Consider the following 25966-nt stretch of genomic DNA (forward strand, 5'->3'; position numbering starts at 1 on the left):
AACTGCCACAATTCGATGCTGGAGGAATTATGCACACTCTTCGTGACTCCACTGAGAAAGGACTCTTGCAAGTTTGTGCCTGGTTTCCTCCAGACTCACCCCATTTACCTTTTCCTTTTGCTGATTTTCCTTTGTCTCCTTTCACTGTAATAAACTGTAGCTGTGAGTAGAACTGCACGCTGAGTCCCATGAGTTCTAGCAAATCACTGAACCTGGAGTTGGCCTTCAAGTTCCCTGACATGACTGGTCTCCCTACTCTTTGACTTAGAAAATATTTGTCAGTTTCCATACCGGAGCAGTGTTAGAAACAACACATCAAGCCCTGGCTGGCGTAGCACCAGTGGATTGAGCACGGGCTGCGAACCAAAGTGTCGCAGGTTCGATTCCCAGTCAGGGCACGTGCCCAGGTTGCAGGCCACAACCCCCAGCAACTGCACATTGATGTTTCTCTCTCTCTCTCTTTCTCCTTCCCTTCCCTCTCTAAAAATAAACAAAATCTTTAAAAAAAGAAAGAAAGAAACAACACATCAACCAAATTAGTAGTACCAAAGTCCAATTATAAAAGGGTCCTGATTTCTTAGCTAATGATAGTGGCAGATTTACTTACCACTTGAAAATGTGTTACTCAATATCTCAACAGACAGAAATTGCTCCACTCCTTGTTTTCGCACCATCATTGAGCAGGCCTTTTCCCTGATTAATCCCCCCTGGATTCCATCTCAACACCACACAGAGCCTCCACTGCCACGTCAGATGGCCTGACCCACCTGTCCTTTAGTTCCCTGACCAGAAAGCAAGACCACTTATGAAACCCCCTCTGCTCGGTGTTATTATGAGTAAGATCAAGAAACATAAATTGCCGGGAAGATCAATCACCAGTTCACTAGAATGTGCAGAAATGTGAGCTAATTGAGAGCAATAAGAACAAGGAAGGTAAACCAAAGAATGGCCCAGAGCAGAAACTGAAACACAGGTTTTCCAACAGCAGCCTTGGAACATATGGCTTGACTGAATTTCTCATCACCCAGAACAGGATTTCTCAGCATGCTTCCAAAAGCACAATAAACTGTACTTAATAGGAAGGGTTTCAATGAACGCATATTGCCATCATATTGAAGGAGCCTGGGGCCAGGGAAACAGGGGAGGATAGATGTCTGCCTCACTGTATAATTAACTGATACAGGACAGTTCCTACGTGTTCAGGAAGACTTTGACACACAGGGTCCGGCAGAAGTAACGCCTGCTTGAGTATGGTTGGTAGGGTAATAATATGAGTGTAATAATTTATAGTTTTAATTTGAACATTTCACCTAAAATGTCATGTGGTATACTTGACTGTGATATTGTTATGTTACAGAATTACATGCTTATGATTTTACAATAAAAGATTTCATAATAAAAAGAGGCGTTATTTGTGCCATACCCTGTAATTTATGGGATTTGATTTCACTAACAGATTAATTTAGTAGGCTGATATAAAATGTATACCCATATATACTAAACTCATAACTAATGGACTTGTGAATAATTTCAATCCATATCCTAAACTTTATCTTTCAAATCCAAATGATAACATATTATTACCCTAGCTTCATTATTAACTTCCTTAACCTAAAGCTTATTCCATAGGACTAGGGGTAGAGACCAGGATTAGAAAGTGGTATCAACACAGAAAGCAGCAAAGGAAACTTTGATTGTCTCCTACCTCTGCTCGGCCCTCATAGTAGGTTAACATGGACTTCGTCAGCACAAAAAGTCTCTCTTTGTAGTTTAAGGGCGATGTCTTCTTTTTCTGCTGTGACCTTTTAATAAGAATCTCTTCTAGAATAGTGTTAAAATTCATCTCGGTCTTCTGATCACTCTGTCTCCTGCCATTGAAGGTCCCAGTATTCTAAAGTGAGAAAATAAACAGTTGAAATAAAATGTGACATTTCAGTTTTCCAAGGATGCTGTCATTTCAAATGACCACAGTAGACTTGATCCTCATCCCAGCAGGATCCAATGAATGTTACCCAATGCACCTGGATTGAGAACACCCAAAGCACAAAATCTTAACCCCCTCTCCATCCACACTCTCATTCTGTTCACCCACACCTTAGCATTTTACAGGAAAATCTGATCAAGGTTTGCCATGATGATGACTTACTCCTTTATACCTCCCCAGCATCCCTTAGCCCCCTGGCACACTCTTCTGCTGCTTTTGGTTGCAAGGAAGCAAATACAGCAGATGGAAAAGTACATCTCATCACGTGCATGGCTGCTTGAAGCTGGTATTTAAATTGCCTCAGAATCTTGGTACACAAAATGGATGAGCACACCAACACAGTAAACATGTGAACAAAATACTGTATTTTGCCATGTATAATGTATGCCCATGTTTTTGGCCCAACCTTTCACGGGAAGAAAACTTTAATTTTAATTTTTTAATTCAATTTTTATTTATTTATAAACCAAACTGATTATCATATTCCAGGGTATTATTTTGTATACAGATATCATTATTGCTTTCTAGAGTTACACTTTTAACCCATCATAAGCATAAAGGAAATAGAAACACTTATAGCCCTGGCTGGTGCAGCTCAGTGGATTGAGCATAGGCCTAGGAAGTAAAGGGTCATGGGTTTGATTTCCAGTCATGGCACATGCCTGTGTTGTGGGCCAGGTTCCCCAGTGAGGGGCGCACAAGAGACAACCACACATTGATGTTTTTCTCCCTCTCTTTCTCCCTTCCTTCCCCTCTGTCTAAAAATAAATAAATAAAATCTTTTTAAAAAATCATTTATATAAATACAGAATTAGTGCTACCCACATATAATGTGCATCCTTATTTTTCCCTCAAAAATTTAGGCAAAAAAAGTGTGCACTACACATGGAAAAATGAGAGTAAGTTACTACAGTGGTGGATGTGATTCAATCGACAGCCCTGAGAAGAATGTGATCTTCATCAAACATCCCAGTCACGAGAGCCACGAGGATGTTCTCTGATGTCTACACTACCACACTCCTCAGTTCTCTTCTCAACCATACGAGAAAACGAAACCCAGATATTACTAATCTACTCAGTCCATATTTGGAGCCCCATACCCAGACTACCCACACCTATACTAAGCCTTGTCATATTCAACAAAATTTAATTATCTGAAAACCCAAAGATACTCAGAAAAGGCCTGAAGATTCTTATTTGAGACCAATTGAATTGATGACAGTCATTTCTTCCCTTCCTTCCCCACACCTTTATAAGAAGTCATTTTATATCTAACTATAAATGCAACGGAAGTCACATAAAAAACACAGGGGGTTACCTGAGACCACAGCCAGGGACTTGGCACTGAGTTTGCCACTGAGGAACTCACCACCTTCACACCCAACCTGACACCTGAGAAGCACCCTTGCAGCTCCCCAGCACTGAGCTGCCATCATCCAGTCAGGCACTTCCATGTTCCACATGGTAACTTCACAGCAGTTTAACCTCTGTATACCAGTTCCTCCTTTTAGAAATATGGAAGTAAATACCACAAAGCTATTGTGAGGGTTAATGAGATGTGGAAAAGAACTTGGTTGTTTTTGAAAACATTATATAAATGTTTACATTCCTTTCTTAATACCACTGCTCTTTTCCTAGCTCAGAGCATTACAGTCTGGACCATAAGAGTAGCTTTCCAACTGGTCTTCCTTTCCCCAGGCTCTTGCCTCATGTGTTCAAACTACACACCCCTTGTTCCCATTGCATCATTCTTCAAAGACACCACTTTCATCATGCCTGTTCATCAGAAATCCTCATTGCCCCCTCAAAGACTCCCTACAACCTGCAGAAAAGTCAAACCCCTTAGTTTGACACTCGAGATTGTGTAGAATCTGGCTGCAACCAAACATCGAATCTTTACTTACACTATTCCCCAGATATTCCACACCCAGTCAAAATACTTGAAATTCAATCCCTGGCCTAGGATGTCCCCTCACTCACTACAAAAACTCCACTAACTCAAAACTTACCTCCTCAATGAGGCCTTTCCTGATGACTCCAGCTAATTAAAAACCTTCCAATTCATGTACTTGTGATCACAGATCTCATCATAATCTTTCAATTTTATAGCAATTAATGTTCATCCTTTAACTTTCACCTAGATTTTAAGCCCCTAAAGAAGTTATTCTCAACCTTAAGTACACATTAGAATCACCTTAGGAGATTTTATTTATTTATTTATTTATTTTAGAAAGAGGGAAAGGGAGGGAGAAAGAGAGGGGGAGAAACACTGATGTGAGAGAGAAATATGGATTGGTTGCCTCTCACACGCACCCTCACTGGGAACCAAGCCCACAACTTAGGCATGTGCCCTGATCAGGAATCAAACCAGCAACATTTCGTTTTGTGGGACAGCACCTAACCAGTTGAGCCACAGGGTCAGGGCAAGGGGGTTTTTTGTAATGCACATGTCCAGGATCCACACCCACATATTCGTATTCAGTTGGTCTGGGGTGAGGCTAAGGGCATCATAACTTAATGTGCAGGTAGATCTGGGAGTCACTAACTTAAAGAATGAGGCTGGGCTCCTACACTACCTCTTTATACCATTCACAGTGGAGATGGACAATGGACCAACTAACCCATTAACCATCCTAAGATAAGTCAGAAAAGTACTTTTGTCCTTCTTGCATCGATGTTGGTCTTCCTTATTCTAAATTAAAATTTTGGTCCTCTTTTTTTTTCCCTGAGAAACTGCTGGCTTGTACATACCACTTCTTTGAAAATTATTGTCTCATCTTTGTGCAACATGTCTTCAATGCAGGGTGAAAATGATGACTTGCTAGAATGCACTGTAAGGGAAAAGCAAGCTATGCCCTGGAAACAGGCCACATGCAAACCTGCAGTTCCCAGTCCAGTGACTAATACCATTGTTACCAAGTGGAAGGCAGACTTTTGGAAGGCCCAGGAGGATAACAGAGGCGTGGTTTACCTGCAGTTCTAGGGACGAAAGGTCCCAACATCAGGGGCAGGTGATTTGGCAAGCTCAAAAGTAGGTTTCACAGAAGAGATCGAAATTCAGAAAAGCAATCATCAAAGGCAACACTGAAAGCTACAAAATAATGGAGAAAAAACCCAAAGGAAAATGATTTTTAACCCCAAATTCTATACTCAGCCAAACTATCAATGCAGTGACAAGAGAATAAAGACATTTTTCCAAATATGTCAGGCTTTAAAATATTTATCTCCTATTCACCCTTCTCAAAAAGCCACTTGAGGATGTACTCCACCAAAATAAAGAAGTAAGCCACAAAATACAGGGAATCCAGGAAACCAAGGTTCCAGCACAAAAGAAAGGTAAAGAGAATCTCCAGGATGATGGTGAAGGAAAATCTCCAGCAGGCCAGGAGAGCGACAAGGCTGAATTAGGCCACATTAGAAGGTTCTTGGAAAGAATTTTTCAGGAGATGAACCTGAAGGCATTGGGAGAAGATTTACAACAAATTAATAAACCTTTGCCAACTTAAAAAAATTAAACAAATCAATTAATTCCAGGGAAAACAAAAAATTGTGCTGAAAAGGAAAACTAATCACAGTATTCTACACAGTACAACAGCATGCATCTAGAACAACATAATAAGGTAACAACAAATAATAATCTTACTGCAGACATAAATACATAGGGGGTGAGCACGAGAAATGCGACTGCGTGTGGGCGGGAGAGGACACTGTGAGAGGGCCAGTCCTCCACAGTACCAGCAGGAAGTCAACAGAGCAGACCTAAGACCGAAAAGCCAAGAAGTGGCAACATAAGCAGGGTACATGGAAAGTGATGGTACTACATGGTTTTTAAAAATAAAAATGCCTCTGAGAATCAAAAAATTATTGGAAGATAGCAGTGAAAAGGTATATGTTCTCTCCTCTCCTCCCCTAAAAGTCTATGAAAACAATAAAACTTAAAAACCTGAGGAAAATAATTCCACCTTCCAATGAGCAAAAGATGGCCTTCGACCTCAAACTAAAAACTATGAAACACACACCTGCCAAATACTTTAAAAAGCAGACCAAAGTAGAGGAGGGGGCTAAAAGCAGATCTCTCTGAAAGTAAATATCATTATCCTGAAAGGCCAATCCAATGGCCTTTTGATAAGATCAATGAAATCTGGAGGAATAAACAACCATTGGAGAACCAGGGAGTATCCCTACAGAATGACTATAGAGAGAGAAAACATAATAAAAATTATAATTACCATTATCAAGCTTTTACCATTTTTGCTTAATGGTGGCACTGTGCTAAGCAATAAGCACTTTAGATGGAGCAAATCATTTACCTCTCAACAAACCTCAAATCGGTACTATCACTACTATATTTATAAGCCACATAGTAAGAACAAGAGCCAGGTTTCAGTACAGGCAGAATAACCTGTACTGAAACCTGGCTGCACTGGTTAATGGTGCAGGCTCTGCACCACAGAGCCTGCACCATTAACCACCCCACTTCACGGCCTCTCTAATAGAAGACAGGGGAGAATTCAAGGAAAAAACATGACAGGCTGCCTTCAGGAAACCCTTGGATTCAATCTCTGGATTACAACAGAATTGATGGCTTCCAAGGCAACACTCAGAGGCACACCAACCTCTCGGTACCAAAAAAAAAAAAAAAAAACGCTCAGTACCAAAAACTAAAGGGAGACAGTTCTCTCTGAATGAAGGAAGTAATAGATTTGATGTTCCAAATTAGAAAACGAAGTTAAAACAAAATTTCAGAGTACTCCAGCTGAATTTCCCCCATGATTCTCCACTCTACAAATAGCTGACCCATTCAGAAATAAAAAGCACAAAGGAACCAACTCTCAATTACAAATATCTACTTTAAATAAAATTCAAAGCTACGACTTACTGCGTTTTTCTATATCTCATTGGAGTTAAACACAAGAACACTCTTCTCTTTACCACAGCTGCTAATTGTTGAAAGTTGGGAAACCTTAAGAAACAACCCTAAAATTTGTATGAAACCACAAAGACCCAAATTGTCAAAGGAAACTTGAAAAAGAACAAAACCAAAGGCATCACGCTTCATAATTTCAAACTATGTTACAAAGCGACAGTAACCAAAATAGAACAATATTGGCAGGAAAACAGATGCATTATGGAACAGAATATAGAATGCAGAAATAAACTCATGGATACACGGTCAATCAGTCCATGACTAAGGAGCCAAGAAGATACTGTGGGGAAAGGACAGTTTCTTCAATGAATGATGGTGGCAAACCTGGACAACCATGTGCAAAAGAAGTACAACTGGACCACTATTTTACACCGTACATAAAAACTAACTCAAAATGAGTTAAAGGCTTGAATGCAAAACCTGAAATCATAAAACTCCTAAAAGAAAACATTGACAGTAAGCTCCTTGACATAGGTTTTAGTGATGATTTGTTAGACAGGACAACAAAAGCAAAAACAACAAAAGCAAAAATTAATAAGTATGAGTAGATCAAACTAAAAAGCTTCTGCACAGGGAAGGAAACCAGCCACAAAATGAAGAGGCAACCTACTGAATAGAAGACAAAATTTGCAAATCACATATGTGATATGCAAGTTGATTAATATCAAAATATATAAAGAACTCATACAACTCAATAGCAAAATAAACTAAATAAAAATGGACAGAAGACCTGAATATTTTTCTAAAGAAAACATACAGATGGCCAACAGGCATATGGAAAGGTGCTCAACATCACTAATCATTGGGGAAATGCAAAACCAAACCACAATGAGACATCACTTCACACCTGTTACAATGGCCATTATCAAAAAGACAAGAAATAATAAGTGGGGGGAAGGAGGTGGAGAAAAGGGGACCTTTGTGCACTGTTGGTGGGAAAGTAAATTGGTACAGCCACTGTGGAAAACAGTATGGAGGTTCCTCAAAAAAATTAAAACCAGAACTACCACATGATCCAGCAATTCCACTTCTGGGTATCTATCGGAAGAAAACAAAAGCACTAACTCGAAAAGACACATGCACTCCCATGTTCACTGCAGCTTTGTTTATAATAGCCAAGATATGAAAACCACTGAAGGGTCTATCAATGGATGAATGGATAAAGACGATATAGCATACATACACAATACAATAGAATTCAGCCATAAAAAAAAAGCAAAATCTTGCCATTTGCAACAGTACTGATAGACCTCAAGGGCCTTATACTACATGAAATAAGTCAGACAGAGAAAGATAAATAACTTTTATATGCGGTTCTTAAAAAAAAAAAAAAAAGCCCTGGTTAGTATGGCTCAGCAGGTTGGAACATTGTCCTGTAAACCGAAATTTTTTAAACTTTTGGAAAATTTAACACATTAGTCTTTGAACTAATAATGGGAAATCACTGTCTCGCCCATGAGAAACCCAAACCACCAAGAAGTTATATTCTCTGTCCAGTGTTGCAAATCGGAGTACCAGACTAATGGTTCTCAATTTCACAGTCTGGCAATTTAAACCAAAGATCTTAGAACCTTCTTCTTCATGCAAGGACAACTACTAGGGCTGTTCATTCTAGTCTATACAACTTTTCATAATATTTTTAATCAAGGGAACAAAGGTGCTAACTAGGAAAGATAGTCATAAGTTAAAAACAAAAGTGATTGTGAGCTCCCAAATAATATAGCTTGGTCAGGCGTACAGTGAATAAGAAACGAACAGCCTAGTTATCACGGTAGGGGGAAAGATAAACTCCTTACAGGACGGAGCAGAGTGACTTAATATTAAAATTTTCATCACATTAGGTTGGACCATATGAAATTGCCAATACCCAAAATCATCAATATTACATAATTCAATCCAACACTTGGTAATGCCCTAAGATTAAGAGTTTAGTTAAAGCCCTTGGTTTCAGGACTTCTCTTGATACATCAGAATGCATTGCCTATTACACATCTCATCACAGGTTTATGACAAAGTTAGTGTGTTTGCAATTTTAAGAAATCTAGCATGAAAGAATATCAGACTCACAGTTATGTAAGAAATTAAATTCTGTGCACCTGCCAACAATATCGGTAGATTATATTTCAGTTCAAAAGCTCCTAAAATGGGTAACTATTATATAAGAACAAAGCTAACCATGCTCTCTACTGCAATGTATACTCTCAGCTTCAGCTCAATTTCCTTTTGTAAAAGTGAAATTAACTGGCAGAAATGCAAGCAAAGGAAAAAAATGCTGGGCTGACTTCTATCAGAATAAAGGGTACATTTAGGTTCCTACTTAAGATCACGAGGGGAAGCTATTCCAGAATCAGGTAACATTTTAGCGCTCAGTAGAAAGAAACACTGTAGCCTTTCTTATCTATTACTAAGGCACCCAGTGCTAATCTGTATGTTCTTAAAAGTGTTAAGTAGTTTAAAAGTGTTAACTAACTACAGTAGGCTACAAAGTTTTGAGTGCTTGTCTGTTGACCTATTGAAGCTGGACTGGTTAGGAATCCAAAAATCAACATACCTAGTATCTACCTGTCCATCGATAGGCAAATGGATAAAAAAAAGATATGGTATATATACATACAATGGAATATTGTATGAAAAGGAAATTATTGCCATGTGAGACACCACAGATGGACATAAAGGGAATTATGTTAAGTGAAATTAATCAGTTAAAAACAAATACCATATGACTTCCCTTATATATAGAATGTAAAAAACAAATGAACAGACAAAATAGAAACAAACTCATAGATACGAAGAACATATTGATGGTTGCCAGACAAGGGTTGGGCACATGGGTAAAAAAGGGGAAAGAAATAACATGTGCAAATTGCCAGTTATAAAAACAGTCACAGGGCTATAAAGTACAGCATAGGGAATATAGTCAATATTACTGTGACAACTACATATGGTATCAAATGAGTACTAGATTTATTGGGGTGATCACTTGGTAAATTATATCCTTGTCTAATCACTATGTTGCACACCTGAAACTAAATAATATTGTATGTCAACAGTAACTGAAAAACAAAAAAAATATTTTTAAAAAGATATCTAATAAAACATCATTCAGTGTCGATAACACCTAAAGAGAAGATAAGACATCTCAGAACAAAACACCAAAGTTACAGAAGTTGGCTGACCTATCTCCCCTAGTAATCGCCCTTGGGCCCCGGCCCAGTCCCACATGGTGGGTGACTGGGCTAGGGGGCAAGCGAACCTGGAAACAGGCTGAGCGGTGCCGCACCAAGAAGAGATGTTTCTTACTGTCCGTGTAGCACAGGTATACACACAGATACAACATGTGCTCTTTAACACAGGTGTGGGTCTCCCAGCACAGGTCCCCTCTGTGGTCTCTGGCTACAATTTAGGTTGGGGACCTCACCATTTTTAAAAAGGAAGAAATAAGAGTTTCGAAGGGTAATACACAGAGGATAAAGTTTTAGAAAAGAAACCATGTGCAATATTTCCAAGAACCAACAAAATACTTACTATACAGGAGATTCATAGTTAAGTGGTTCTAGAAAGAAACAAAAGTTATCATAACCTAAAAACATTCATTAATCAACTGACCACAAAGGCCCCTTTCTCATTACTAGGTCCTGCTTTGTGGGTCATTCTCTCTCCCTGAATGAGAGATGTGACAGTCAACAATGCAGGTGAAATGAAATAGCAAATATTCAAAGGATGAAGATTTTCAAGACGTAAATGAGAGTGATACTGGGGAATTGCTCAAGTACACTCAGCACCACTGGGAAATGAGAATCTTGCAGTTAGTTCGCTAGGAAAAAACAAAATAACACAACAAAACTGTCAAAACAGAATACAGGATGATTGACAATTAAAATATTAAGGTAACACTGGGGTAAAGGGCTTTTTGCTCCCTTTTCTGCCCTCTCCCTCTCACACACATACCCCCACTGTACCCCCACCACTTCCCCCCAGACAAAATTCAATTGAGTATATTTGAAGATGTAATTGACTTTATTAAGTGATTCGTGAATTGGGCAGCAACCCATCTAGCAACCAGAAGGGCACTCCAATGGGTTGTACAAAATAAAAAGTTTTGAGTCTCCCCCGCCCCTTGAAAAAAAGTGTAGGACTAAGAAATTCAAAGAGTGGATGGTTTCAGGCAAGGACAGCGTTCATAAGGGGAAGGAGAGGTCTTATAGGGATATTATCTCATAAGTGTCGATCAGGCAACTCCACTCCTGGGAGAGTCTGAAACTGCAATTAGGCTAGTTATTAAGTTTTGGTTTGGTGACATGGCTCAACAAAAGTGACTCCATTTTGAATTGTTGTTTCTTTTCTTAACAAGTCAAAGGGATACATGCAGAAATGATATCTAGATCATCTTCAACTTTCCCTGACAAGTGACTTTCCCTGAATTTACAGCATTTTCCACCTTCCCACCAGCTGGAACGTACACACTTTCCTTATGTGTTCCAGGCATCACCCGAGGGAGAGGAGGAAAAATAAAGTGGAATGGGAACCTGGGCCTCCAATGACTCCGTGGAGCAGAGCTGCCCTCTCAGCCTACACAGCTGTAAGAAACCATATGCTATAACCAGCACTGTAAGAAAGAAACACACTTTCATCTTATTTTTGAAATAAGAGCCATATAATGGCTTTTGTTATAGTGGTTTAACCTTTATTCTACCTAATAGACACACCCTTGCAGAAACTGATAAAGCTTTCTAACGCTTTTGAAAAATGTTCCTCTTTAGACTGCGCTGACAAATTCAAATGAAGTGAAGGAAATAAAATTGTATCATGCATTTCCAACAGAAAAATTATCTCAATTAAACAATTAACACTTGATTCACTCTTTATTCTAAGAGTTAGCAAGTATAATCTAAATGGTGCCATACATGAGATAAAATAAAGATATTTTCACTTTGTTTTTCAGGATAAAGTCTGAATCATCCTGGGCTTTTTCTTTTCTTTTACTACTTACTATGAAATTTAAGTGGATTCACTTTAAATGACAATATTCTGGCATTAATTCTCCACAGGTGTGAGAATTTCATATATAAAACAAATATTTCTTTTTCTGTTTCATGCTATTTCAAAGGGAAACAATAACCAGTAAAAACCAGACATGAATAGCAAGTACCTCAAGTGAGTAAAGTAATTTTCAGCACTTTTACTAGAAGAAAACATGAAAATAAAGTAATTTTGAAATTATACATAAAATAATCAAATACCAGTATGTGTTCCTTGGCTGCAATATTCTAAATTGTTTTTAGTGAGAAACATTTGTCTATGTCAACACATTTTTTTGTTATAGGAATAAAAAATCCACATCATTACTGCATTCAACATTTTACAGAATAAGAAAGCTTTTTACCAAAACAGTTCAAGAATAAAAAGAGAGACTGAGGAGAATTCAAGGTATTTTAAAAGTCTTGCTCTGGCTGGGGTGGCTCAGTGAACTGAGCGCCGGCCTGCAAACTAAGGGTCACCGGTTCAATTCCCACTCAGGCTCATGCCTGGGTTGCAGGCCAGATCTCCAGTAAGGGATGCATGAGAGGCAACCATACATTGATGTTTCTCTCCCTCTCCTTCTCCTTCCCCTGTCTAAAAATAAATAAATAAAATCTTTAAAAAACATGTTACAAGACATCTCAACTAGTTGATATGCATAAGACACTGTAGCAACCTGAGTACTACCTGCATACTGATGACATTAAGGTTTTTGGGTAAGATTTGTTTGATTGTATTACAATTGATGATATTAAGATAGTGTTTGGTTGTTCTTGAGTCTTGGGGGTGTGATAATGGTATTGTGATGTGTTTTTAAGGGTTCTTACTTTTTAGAGCTACATACTGAAAAATTTAGGGATAAAATAATGTTTGTGATTTGCTTCGCAAGCTGGTAAGGGGTATGTGGGCGTAGAGACAAAATGTTATTGTCCTTGAGTTGATAACTATTGAAGCTGAGTGATGGATTACTGAAGCTGAGTGATGGATACAGGGGTTCATTATACTATCCGATTATTCTTTCTGCTTGAAATGTTCCATAACAAAAAGTTTTAAAATATGTTCAAGGGTTTTCCCTTAAATGGTTTTCCACATCCTTGTCATCCACCACTTTGGAACTAGTGAGAAAGAGAATGGAAAAAGGAGAAAGGATAAAGATGAGGGAGGGAGGGGGGAATAAGAGAACCAAAGCAGACAAGTAAAAGTAAGAAAAAAGGTGGGTGAGCTCTCCTTTACAATAACATCTTCCTCAAGATGTCATTACCACCCTACCTGGGCCATCATGAGATCTCTCCCAACGATTCCTCGAGTCAATGGAGCCACACAATAATGTCTTGTGATATGATCTCTTCTTGGGCCAACAGAAATATGTGTCTCTAGCAACCAAAAATAAAACTACAGCCTATGGGACATTTGTTCTTTTTATAACTCCTCTCTTCCCTTTATTCCATGTCCTTTCTCCTGTTCAAATTTCATGGAAAAAGTGTCCTTTTCAAGTTTACAGAATGATAAAAGGAAAATTCTGCACAGATCAACAAAGCACCAAAGCAGAGGGGGCAGTCAGGTAAAGTGCAATATATTCAAACTGCAGTCTCTTAATAAAGAACTCATTAAAAACAGGACCAAAGGTAACCATCACAACCGAACTGACGGTGCATACTAAAACAAGGAGGCAAATTTGACCAGAGACAGTTACCCTTCTAAGGCTTCTGGAGTTCAGTTACTGAAGAATTTCCCAAACTGAATGCCATCTGTTATATGCCTAATCTCTAAGACAGGGGAAAAAAAAACTGATAAAAATACTAATTCCATAGAAAACATTCTCACACATCGCTTATAACAAATAAAAATTATGAACTACATTCAAAAAGCATCATGGCTATAACCCACAATCTAACTACTGTTTGGAAAACATCCAGTGGCCTTTTCCATATGTCCTATCTCTAATGAGGTAAATTGATAATGTACTTTCCTATTCTTTGCTCTACCCATCATTGTCCTTGTCTGGCCCAGTTATGATAGCAATGCTCTGTTTTTTAAAATACATGCAAATTCTTTAACACTCCTCCGTTAGAGACAGGATCCACATCTCCCCACCTTGAATCTGAGTGGGCTTTTGACACCTGTGACTAATATGGTACAGCAGAAGGGATGCTATGTGACCTCTGAGCCTAGGTCAGAAAAGGCCAAGTAGCTCCTGCCTAGTTTTTTCGGACGCTCACTCTTTCAACAGTCCCTCTCGGAACCCAGCTACCACAGTGAGAGAAGCTCCCACCAAATGGAGAAGCCACATATAGGCATTCTAGCAGAGAATCCCAGCTGAGCCCAGCCCTCAAATCACCCAGCCTAAGAGCTAGACATATAAGGGAGAAAACTTTCAGGTGATTCCAGCCCCAGCAGTCTGAGTCACTCCCAGTTATCAAGATTTCTAAGATAAGGGCACAGACATTGTGGGACAGACACCTTGTGCTGTCCAATTTTTAACTTCTTTCTCACCTGATTCCATGGGTGTGAGAAAACGGTGGTTGTTGTTGTGTGCCTTTAAGTTGCGAGTGGTCTGTTACAAACCAATAGATAACCGGTATATATACTATATCATTTTTTAGGTTTATATATTTTTATATAAAGGTTTCTTTGAATTGAGTTCATTAGGGTGACAGGGTTAATAGTATTGTACAGGTTTCAAGGGTACATTTCCATCATACATGATCTGTATGTTGCATCGTGTGCCCACCACTCAAAGTCAGATCATCTTCCATCATCACCTTATATTTGGCCCCCGATACATACCCTTTACTACCTCCCACTCCCTTTCCCTCTGGGAACCACCACACTGTCATCTGTATCTGTGAGTTTCATTTCATATCCCACATATGAGTGAAATCATATGGTTCTTAGCTTTTTCTGACTGACTTATTTCAATAACCATGATAGTCTCAAGGTCCATCCCTGTTGTCACAAATGGCAGTATTTCATCTTTTCTTATGACTGAGCAGTATTCCATTGTATATGTACCACATCTTCTTCATGCAATCATCTAACTAAGGACACTTTGCTTGTTTCTATGTCTTGGCCACCATGAAAAATGCTGCAATGAAAATAGGGGTGCATCTACCTTTGAGAATAAATGTTTTCAAGTTTTAGGGTAGATAACAACAAGAGGAATTGCTGGGTCATATGGTAACGCTATTCTTAATGTTCTGAGGAGCCGCCATTTCCATAGTGGCTGTGGCAGCTCACATTCCCGCCAGCAGTGAATGAGGGCTCCTTCTTCTCCACAGCCTCTCCAGCACTCGCTCCTGCTTGTCTTGTTGACTGCGGCCGTTCTGGCAGGTGTGAGGGGGCATCGAGTTGTGGTTTTGATCTGCATTTCCCTAGTAGCTAGTGAAGCTGAGCATCTTTTCATATATTTCTTGGCCATTTGTATATATTCTTAAGAGAAGTGTCTATTCAAGTCCTGTCCATTCTCTAATTTTTAATTGGATTGTTTGTTTTTTTGATGTTGAGTTATATGAGTTTTTTTATATATTTTGGATATTAACCTCTTATTGGAACTGTTGTTTGCAAATATCTTCTACCATTAGGTTGGATGTGTTTCTGTTTTGTTGGCAGATTCTCTAGCCAGAGTAATCAGGCAAGAAAAAGAAATAAAAGGCATCCAAATTGGGAATGAAGAAGTAAAAGTGTCAGTTTGCAGATGACATGATTCTTTATAGAGAAAACCTTAAAGACTCCACCAAAAAAAACTATTAGAAACAATAAACAAATACAGTAAAGTTGCAGGATAAAAAATCAATGTACAAAAATCCACTGTTTTCCTGTATAATAACAATGAAATTTCAGGAAAAAATGGTGGGGAAACCCAATTCTTTTTGCATTTGTAACAAAAGGAATAAAATACCTGGGAATGAATTTAACAAAGGATGTGAAAGACCTACATACTGAAAACTACTAAGCATTATTAAAAGAGATTGAAAAAGACACAATGGAATGGGAAGATATTCTGTGTTCGTGGACTGAAAGAAGCAACATAGTTAAAATTGTCCATATTACCCAAAGCGATTTACAGATTTAATGCAATCCTCATCAAAATTCCAGTGACATTTTCAAAGACACAGAACAAAAAACCATTAGATTTGTACAGAACCACAAAAGACCCCAAATAACCAAAGCAATCCTGAGAAAAAAGAGTAAAGCCAGAAGTATCACACTCCCTAACTTCAAATTATATTCAATACTGCAGAGCAACAATAATCAAAACAGAATGGTAATGGCAAGAAAACAGACACATAGACCAGTAGAATGGAACTGAGACTTCAGAAATAAAACCACATATATATGGGCAAATAATTTTTGATAAAGGAGCCCCAAACATACAATGGACAAAAGAAAGCCTCCTCAATAAATGGTGCTAGGAAAATTGGAAAGTCACATTCAAAAGAATAAAACTAGACTACAATTTGTCCCCATGTACAAAAATTAATTCAAAATGGATCGGAGACCCAAATATAAGATTTGAAACAATAAATTACATAGAAGAAAACATAGGTGCTAAACTTATGGACCTTGGTCTTAGAGAAGATTTTATGAATTTGACCCCAGAGGCAAGGGAAGTAAAAGCAAAACTAGATGAATGGGACTGTATCAAACTAAAAACTCGTCTATACTGCATCATTCTTGACCATCCCGTTCTCATTTCATTCATCTCCAATTCCTGTCTACCTTCTTTTTCACTTGAATGTTTTCTGTTCTCCGCTCATCCATCTTTTCACCATCTTCAGTCCAACTGTTTGGATGGAATGAAAAGACAGTTGGGGGTAGTGGGGTTTCTTCTTTGGAGTGACAAAAGTCTTCTGGCATTAGACAGTGGTGACTGCCACACACACTGTAAACACACTGAAAACTACCAGGTTGTACTCTTTAAAACAGTTCAAATGGTGAAGTTGATGTTACCTAAATGTATTTCAATAAAAGAAATTCAAGGAAAAATACATGTACAACATGTCAAAAGTATACAGATGAGAATTAAAAGCAAAAAGAGAAACTAGAAAACAAAAGGCAGAAAAACTGGAGTGGAACCAAAGTGTATGTGAGGATTGGTTCTCACATCCACTCAGAAGGCAAAAACTGAATCTAGTCAAAATAAGCCTTGAATATTCCGCAGGGGACACAGGCCCCACTGGAGACTGACTCTGTCTGTCTGTCCATCTGTCCATCTCTCTCTGCCACAAATGGGATTCTCAGTTCACAACATGAATTGCACAAATAGACAAATATTTGAAAGGAATAAAATAGCAAAGCAAATTCAAAGCAATTGAACAAAAATCTTCCAAGGCTGTCAAGACACTCTAAGACAGGGCACTGCATTTTTTCACCTGCCATTCTTACCCACTATACAGAACACACACCCCAGAGGGTTGATAAATATAGTTACTTAAATACCACTAAATGTACACCTGGACTTACACAAAATCCCCTTTAAATTACCGTGTATTTAATATATTTGCTTTACACTCTACTTTAAAATGGAAGTTACACTGGCTGACACAGTATAAAAAGCAAAATTTCTATCACTCATCTGAACGCATGGCTTCTCTAGGATCCACTGAATGATATTAGCCAATCATCCTAACATCTGCTAGTCGATGCAAAAATGGATTTATCTGCATTGCTGGGCGCAATAGGTGCTTTACACTGACCACAACATCGGGTCATACTGGTGTAACCTGGGCAAGGAAGTGGCACATTAATTCATACTCCCTTAGCTCTGCCCAGGACCTGCCCAACTTGCTCTCCATATCAAAATCTAAGAAACTGAATTTACCAGTTTCACCATCACCGTCAGAAACACTAAGCACCACCCGCAGAGCAGAATACTTCCCCAGAGGTATCTTCTCCCCAACAGTAGCTGAGTGAGCCTACAACAGTGGCACTCAACGTGCCCAGTGTGACAACAGAACTCATGTGTGTCCCAACCCTGGCTGATGGCTGAAACTATTCTAATAGTGGATATACACTTTCATTCCAAAATTAGAAATAAAATATAGAATGCAACTACCTCTGAAGTAGGTAATATACAGACTAGTCTATTTTTAATTCTCAATCCCACCCTCTCTTGCCATCTCAAACATTTCTGGCCTGCCCTTTCCCCCTCTCTTCGATGCGCCTGATCCCTCTCTACTGGATCACCCCCTTTGGCACAGTAGCATCATTTTCATTCCCATCCCCTTGACCCACATTCACCTCCAAATGCCATGTCCCTTTGGTTTCCCTTTATAGCACAAGTTCTTGAAAAATGGGATTAAGGTTGCAGTCTCTACTTCTCAACAGCGCTTTCCTCTAACCATGCCAGATGGGCTTCTAGCTCCTATATTTGTCAAGGTCACCAAGAATCTCCTTGTGGCCAAACCCAGTGATCACCCCTCAGTTCTTACCTTACTCGACCTCCCATAGTGTTTAACACAACTGGCCATTCTCTTTGAAATGCTTAACTTTTCTTGGCTCTCTGTGACACCCAAGTTTCCTGGATTTTTCTCCCATCTTAGAGGCTGTATATTATCTTCTTAGTCCCCTCTGCTGGCTTCTATTTTCCTGCTTTACTTGTAGACACTGGTGTGTCCAAGAGCTCCATCCTGGCCTTGCTTTGCTTCTTCATTTATACATTCTTCCCAGGGATGACCTCATCTACTTCCATGGCTTGAAATACCACTCACAGGTAGAATGTAGATGAAGAAATCTACATTTTCAGCCCTGTCCCCAAGAACCTCAGATTTATATATCCAATTGCAAACCTAGCATCTCCATTTGAATGTCTAACAGGTATCTCAAACATAACAAGGCTAAAACAGAACTCTAGACACTCCTCTAAAACTTGCTCTTTACCTACTCTTTGCCATCTGACTAAATGGTTTCACCACTTCTCTGCATGCTCAGCCAAAATTTTAAGTTGTCTTTGATTCATTCCTCTTTCATACCTCAAATCTAACCCACAACACATTCTTCCGACTGTACCTCCAAAATATTCTAAACCTTAATATTCAAGTATCTACTTCATTCTGTTCTCATTAGCACAATCGTTTGATTGCCCGAGTGGCCCTGATTTTTCACACCTCCCTGCTTCTTTTCACACCTCTCTTTATTCCTGCCTTTCAGCGACACCCTCCCACACTAACAGTGGGTGTACCGTGTAACTTGCCTCAACCAATGGGACAGCAGCAGACTTGACACAAGCTAAGGCTTAAAAATCTCTTGCCTGTTTCTACTTCCTCTCTTACTTCTTTGTGATCAGCATGAGAATTTGACCAAGCTAGTCTAAAAAGGGAACATAACATAACTACAGAGGACAGCAGAGTTGCCTTAGCCATCTCAGCTGAGGCCATCCTAGATGGTCAACAGCCAGCTGGCCCCGAACCACATCAGAGAACCCAGGTGACATTACAGAGGCCACAGTTGATTACAGACACACTGGCAAGGCCAGTCACAATCAGCTGAGCTTGGCCCAGATCGGCAGAACTCCCCAGACATCCCTTCAACTCCCAAGCAAAAATAAATCCTTATCTCTGTATGCCACTAAGTTTATGGAGATGTTTGTTACTTGGCATTATTGGGGCAGGTAACAGATACAGCCACCAACCACCATCATCCCTTGTCAGCACTATTCCAATATCCTCCTAATAAGTATCACTATTTCTCTCATTTTTTTCTTGAAGATTTTATTTATTTATTTTTAGAGAAAGGGGAAGGGAGAGAGAGAACATCAATGTGTGGTTGTCCCTTGTGCGCCCCCTACTGGGGGCCTGGCCCACAATCCAGGCATGTGCCCTGACTGGGAATCGAACCAGCGACCCTTCGGTTCACAGGCCAACACTCAATACACTGAGCCACAGCAGCCAGGGCTCCTTAACTTCTTATAATCCTTTCCTCATTCATCAATCCACACAAACTTATAAAAACATAAATCATTTCATGTCCTAAGTCTTGCTTAAACCCTCCAATGGTTTCACTGTCTTAGACTAAAACCCATTCTTCGTAACTTAGGATGCCACCTACTCGTCCAAACACTAGATTTACCCGGTGGTAAATCTAGTACCACTCTCCCACAAGCCCCTCTGACTCAAGCACACCAGCTTTCTCCCTGTTCTTCAAACACAGCAAATTCATGGCATGGTGGGGTCACTGCACACAATGTTTCCTCTACCCAGAAAGTCATTATTTCATCTGGTCTTTCTAGCTCTCTCTCTAACCACACCTTCTTATAACTCAAATTTCAGCTTAACTATCACTTTTGCAAAAAGGCCTTCCATTGAATACCCAATCTAAATAGACAACTGGTGTGGAGAAAAAGGAACCCTCATTCACTGCTGGTGGGAGTGTAAACTGGTACAGCCACTGTGGAAAACAGCATGGAGGCTCTTCAAAAAAATTAAGAATAGATTTACCATATGACCCAGTGATCCCTCTTCTGTGCATCTACCCCAAAAAAATCTGAAAACATTTATTTGCAAATATACATGCACCTCTATGCTTACTGCAGCATTATCCATGGTGACCAAGACAAGGAAACAACAGAACTGTCTGTCCTTCAATAGATGATTGGATTAGATATGGTACATATACACAGCGGAATACTACTCAGCCAGAAGAAAAGATGAAATACTGCCATTTGCGATACTCTTCATATGCAGGATATAAAACTGAAAGCAACAAATGAATAAGCAAGAAAAACAACAAACAAAACCTCACAGACACAGACAACAGTACTGTGGTTACCAGTGGGAAGGGGGCAGGGCGGCAGTAAAAGGTAAAGGGGGCCAAAGTCAGGTGATGACGGAAGATTTGACTTTGGGTGGTGAGCACACAGTGCAACATACAGATCATGTATCATAGGAATGTACACTTGAAACCTATATAATTTTATTAAACAATGTCACCCCAATAAATTTAATTAAAACAAATAAATAAAGTAGCCAACCGGTCACTCTCAGATCCCTATTTTAATTCTTTACATGATATTTATCCCCACATGGCATTGTTCTTGATTTTTTTTCCATCACATGCTCTCTCCACTGATTATGAATTCCATATAAGCACGAACCTCGTCTGTATATGCACCCTCGGCTCCCAAAACAATTTCTTCCCATAGCAAGATACACATTAAATATTTGATGAATGATACCTGACTCACAGAGTAAGTCAGAGGCCCCCAACCTTTTTGGCACCAAGGACCGATTTCGTGGAAGACAATTTTTCCACAGTAGGCGGAGCTCCGGTGGTAATACAGGTGAAGCTTTGCTCACTAGCCTGCTGCTCACTGCCTGCTGTGCAGCCCGGCCCTAAATGGGCCACAGAGCGCTACTGGCCTGCAGCCTGGGGACCCCTGGAATAAATGAATGATCAGATCCTTTCTGAGACCAGGTTTTTACAAAGGAGAAGGAGTTAGGCAAATTGAAATGGCAAAGGAGAAATGAGAGACAAATTCGGAGAGGGAAGTCTAGAAGCAGAGGAAATGTTTCTATTATAAAATGAAGTCAAGAGCCTGGTCTCTGGAAACAGCCAACAATGGAAGCTCTGCTCGGCCCCTTCCTAGCTGTGTAAACACAGACACACCACTCACATCTCTAAGCTTGCCTCCTCCTCTTTCAGATGAGGTAATACTTCCTTCTTCAAAGAGTTGTAAAATTTAAATAAAAAAATACATATGAAGTGATTAGCATGTCTCATAGTAATCACTCAACGTGAATGATGACAACGGTGGTAGTGGTGATACTTAAGTCAACCCTGCTAATATTGATTATACTGGCATGATCTATAGTATCATACTCAAACTGTTGACTCTAGCAAATATTTTTTTTAATATTCAGGCATTTCAAATGGTGTCTTGTCACCAAAGTGGAATATGCACAGGGCCTAGAACCAAATGAGCTGAGTTCTGGCTCTGGTTCTGCCCCTAACTAGCTGCGTGACCTTGGGCAAGTCACCAACTTCCCAGACTGGAAAGTTACCTTGTCATCAGCTCTGTCCATGCCAAAGGCAGGAGGTGCAGAAAACATGCTTCTCAGAGGTGAAGGTGCGGGTGCAACATGGAAACACTGGAGACAGAGACACGGAGACAGGCAGGCAGACAATCACTCCAATCCATCCCAGAGCAAAAACGGGAATATCTAAACACCTTAAGTCAAGGTTCCCCAAACTGTTTCTCAGAACCTGTCAGATGATACCAGACTGTAATGTCACAATGGCAAGGACACTGGCTGATTTTATTCTCTACTGTAGGACCTAGCACAGTGCCAAAAACATACTATCAGAGGATCTGCTTACCACATGCTTGCTGAAGCAGTGAACACATACATTTTGAAAAAGCTGGGTTAAGCAATGTCAAACTGGTTTCCCGTGTGCATTTCTGAGGCTTTACTACATGAACACAGACTCTGTGAATCATATAGAACACACTGCTTCCCAAACTTACTTGATCATAGGACTCTTTCTATTTCCCTGGAAACTTATTAACATCTCCGAGAGTTGTAGTATTCTATAAAACAGTTTGAGAAATAGCTTAAGCTTACATAATTTAAGTCATTTTTACCATGATGAAATAAAGTTACCTTACTCTTTATGCATAAGGTAATTAAAAGGCCAACTAATTTGATTCATATCTATAATGTATCTCTTTTCTCCCAGCATCCTTCAAATCTCCTCTCACCAGGCAGGGCCTCAACCTCTCCTGTCTCCTAAGCAGCAGGTGTCTTCCCTGGTTTCTCCACTCCGCTCCCTGTCCCACCCCATAATCAGTATGCTCTGCAATTCCTTACACTGCTTCTTCCATTTCCCATTCTCTCTACTTCTGGAGTCTTAGTATTAATTTGCTTACACTGCTTTAATTACTCTCCTTCCTTTATAATCAACCCAACAAAGTTTCAGTCTTGTCATTCACAGTATCATCCTACCTCTGGAAAGTTTTCAAAGTATTTCTTCTCCCTTTTCTCCTTTTCAAATGTTTCTCCTTTTGCATTCTCCACCCTGAACCCTCCTTAGGATCATTCCTTAATTTTCAGTAAATATAATCACGTCATATCCCATCTGGGTTCCCTCTTCCTTTCCCACCACTATTTCCAAGCGTTCAAGCAAGTAAACACTTGAACATGTTCATATCTCCGTGCCTTTCTTTGAGTGGTTCTCTCTGCCTGGAAGAGCGCCTGTTGAAATCCTATTCATTGTTTAAGGTCCTGATCACAGCTCAGCTCTTTTATGAACTGTCCCTTATTTTCCACTCCCACCACAATTAACTAGTCTCTTTAACCACCCCCAGGCAATTGCACGACTTACCTCAGACATATAAAGTCAGTCTTATGGATACAGAGATTGCAGAGCTGGGAGAGAAGACTAGGAACCAGGTAAGTCTATCAAGGGTGACAACCAAGAGGATGGTGGCAAAAGGAGAAACCAGGAGGGTATTTGCATGAGCGGCTGGAACTCCAAAGGAGAAAGGGTTTCTGCATTACTTGCAGGCAGCACAGGGAAGCCAGGGGAAGGCCAAGGCCCGAGAGAGCTGCAGAGAAGGGAGTGTTCTCATTCTGTGAGGAGGCTGGGGGGTGTGGGAGAGTTGATTCACAATGGAACAATGCCCTCAGAAGGCCCCCGGAAAGATTTGGCAGGAAGCCAGCAGAAGCATGGAAGTTCAGAATCATAGGAAAGTTGAGAGTACCTCAGAAGACAGCTGATCAGAAAGGCTGGGAGCCAAGAAACGGGGGATTAGAGGCAAAGCCTCGGCCAAAGCTGGCTGAGATCCCGGAGGGTGTCAGAGGCCACATGAGTTAGGCATTCGACAGTTTTTGATCAGCATTCAAAAGCAGGTCAGTGAGTAATCTTTCTAATGTCTATGAAGAACAGATTTCTCTAAGGTTCATGGCATAATTCTGATCCTAGTGTGTGGGCTGTGCCCTGATGGTAAGGGTGGAGGGAGGGGTGAGGAGGGGTTGGGTGTGGCATCTCCTTTCTCTCGGGCAGGACTCACAGCCCTTAAAAAAGAGGAAGCAAGTCAAACACGAACAGTCTACAGGGATCTGAGGCTTTTAGGCACAGTGCAAGCAACAGCAGGCTCCCAGGCCCGGGAAGGAGTAAGGCTCACCCAAAAGTAGATAGAGAAGGGTGATGTGGAATCCAACACAGGAAAGGTCTATGTATTAGGCGAGCTCTTTCCTTGCAAACACTGTGACTAGACTGAAGCAGACAATAACAAAATGTAAGGGCTCACATAACAGGGAAGTCCCGGAATGCTTCAGGCACACCTGAATCCTGGGGTTCAGATGATGCTGCCTGGGCTCTCACCACCGCTCATTGCTGCTTCTGGCCCTGTGCTGGCCTCACTCATTCTCTCCTTCCAACAGCTTCCTGCATGTAGCAGGCAAAGACAGCCACCAAGAGCTCCAGGTTACGTCACTCTAGCAGGAAAAAAAAAAAAAAATCCCAGGGGAAAAGAATTCTTCCTTTCCTAACTGGAGCAGAAAAAGAGCCTGACTGAGCCTGGGTCATGTGCTAATCTCAGAACCAATCACTTGGTCAGGTGGAAGCACTTCCCAGATTGGCTAAAGTCAAGTCACGCGACCATGGGTTATCATATGCCCTGACCAAACTACATGAACTGGGATGGAGAAGTTCCCCAAAGGAAAGAGTCTGGATAAATTATAATTCCACGATAGTGTGGTCACTTGTCAGTCAGGTTCCAGATACCAAAAGAGAAGCCTACTCCTGCTATTTAAAGTACAAAAGGGCTTTGAAGTCAGACAGAACTGGTTTTAAATTTCAACTTTGACACCAGCTATGTGACCTCAGGTAAATTATTTAATTGCTCAGTGCCTCAGTTTCTTCCTTATAAAATGGGGATAATATAGTACCCATCTCCTAGAGATGTCTGGAAAGATGAAATGAAATAATGCACATAAATTGCTAGGCACAATGCTTGATACAAAGTGATCAATAAGGGGTAGCTATTATTAGTAATAATGACAATTATTTTTATTCAGAATAAGGGTATCACATGAAAGAGAGCCACATCAGCATTTGGATAAATCAGCGCTAGGCCAAATTTCATTAAGGAAAACCGAGAATACAGTACAGGGGCCTGAGTGAACAGTGAGATACAAATCAGTAAGTGCGGTAAGCACCTATTGTGTGTCAGGAACTAGGGATACAATTATGAATAAGACATATGGCTCCAAGATAAACTACCATGAAGAGAGACTATAGCTTTGTGACGTTCCTGGGTGGGGGGTGAGGAGAGGTTGACTAAAGCTGCTTCATTACTTTTAAGCACAGGTCGTGGGCACTGGGAAGGGGCTGAGTGTACAGGAGAACAATGCCTGCACCCAACTGTGAGAATGCTAGGAGCAGAAGGGCTACAATCACCGCCCCCAAATGCCTTTGTATGAATTAAGAAAGGTATCTCTTCCTTTAAAAACTTGACTTCCATCTTCAACAAAGAGTCACAGTAAATAAACAAAGCTACTAGATGTACAATGTGAATGACATCCCAGAGTTTTGCGGTGCACAATTGTACGCGGTAGCCCCCGGCACAGGCAGGGACGATGAGATGGAGGTTAAGGAAGTTAGGGGTGGTGATGGGGTGTCTGGGACTCACTGGGCTTTTGGAAACAGAGAATAACATTTTTCTGTTTATTTTTATGATAAAACATAACATTTTATGTTTATGAAAAAAATATAGTTTTTTTCTAAACTATATGGGAAAGTATATTTAGAAAGTCCCAGAGGCAGAAAGAAGTGAGCCAACTGGACTGTATGGGCTCAGGAAACAAGTTACTGAGGCTTCGAGGCTTCAAGTTTAGGAGAAGGAAAGCAGGAGAACCAGGCCTGGGGGAAGGAGAGCAGAAAAGGTATGGGTGTGCTCGAGAGAGGGAGTGCACCGAGAGGGAATAATGACTTTTGCTGTAGGGCTGCACTGTTCAACACAGTAGCCACTTACCACGAATAGCTAGCTATTGGGCTGGAAATCTAGCTAGTGCAATGGAAGAACTTAATTTTTTATT

The 25966-nt window shown here is 40.2% G+C and overlaps 1 protein-coding gene across 4 annotated transcripts in view; it reads right to left on the reverse strand.

The window, feature by feature from the left end:
* The window catches only part of TEC (tec protein tyrosine kinase), a 111841-nt gene that overhangs the window by 75250 nt on the left and 10625 nt on the right, over nucleotides 1-25966 (reverse strand). For 2 of the 4 annotated variants that reach the window (XM_045834408.1, XM_045834409.1), the window contains exon 2: nucleotides 1706-1891. In XM_045834408.1, the coding sequence (XP_045690364.1) occupies nucleotides 1706-1891 (186 nt within the window). Of the gene's footprint in view, nucleotides 1-1705; nucleotides 1892-3302; nucleotides 3389-6863; nucleotides 6901-25966 lie in introns of those variants that run through there. The other 2 variants (XM_045834412.1, XM_045834411.1) reach the window with 2 other exon arrangements.

The sequence above is a fragment of the Phyllostomus hastatus genome, unplaced genomic scaffold (genome assembly GCF_019186645.2).
Source record: "Phyllostomus hastatus isolate PE091 unplaced genomic scaffold, TTU_PhHast_1.1 phas_contig_196, whole genome shotgun sequence".
NCBI classification, from domain to species: domain Eukaryota; kingdom Metazoa; phylum Chordata; class Mammalia; order Chiroptera; family Phyllostomidae; genus Phyllostomus; species Phyllostomus hastatus.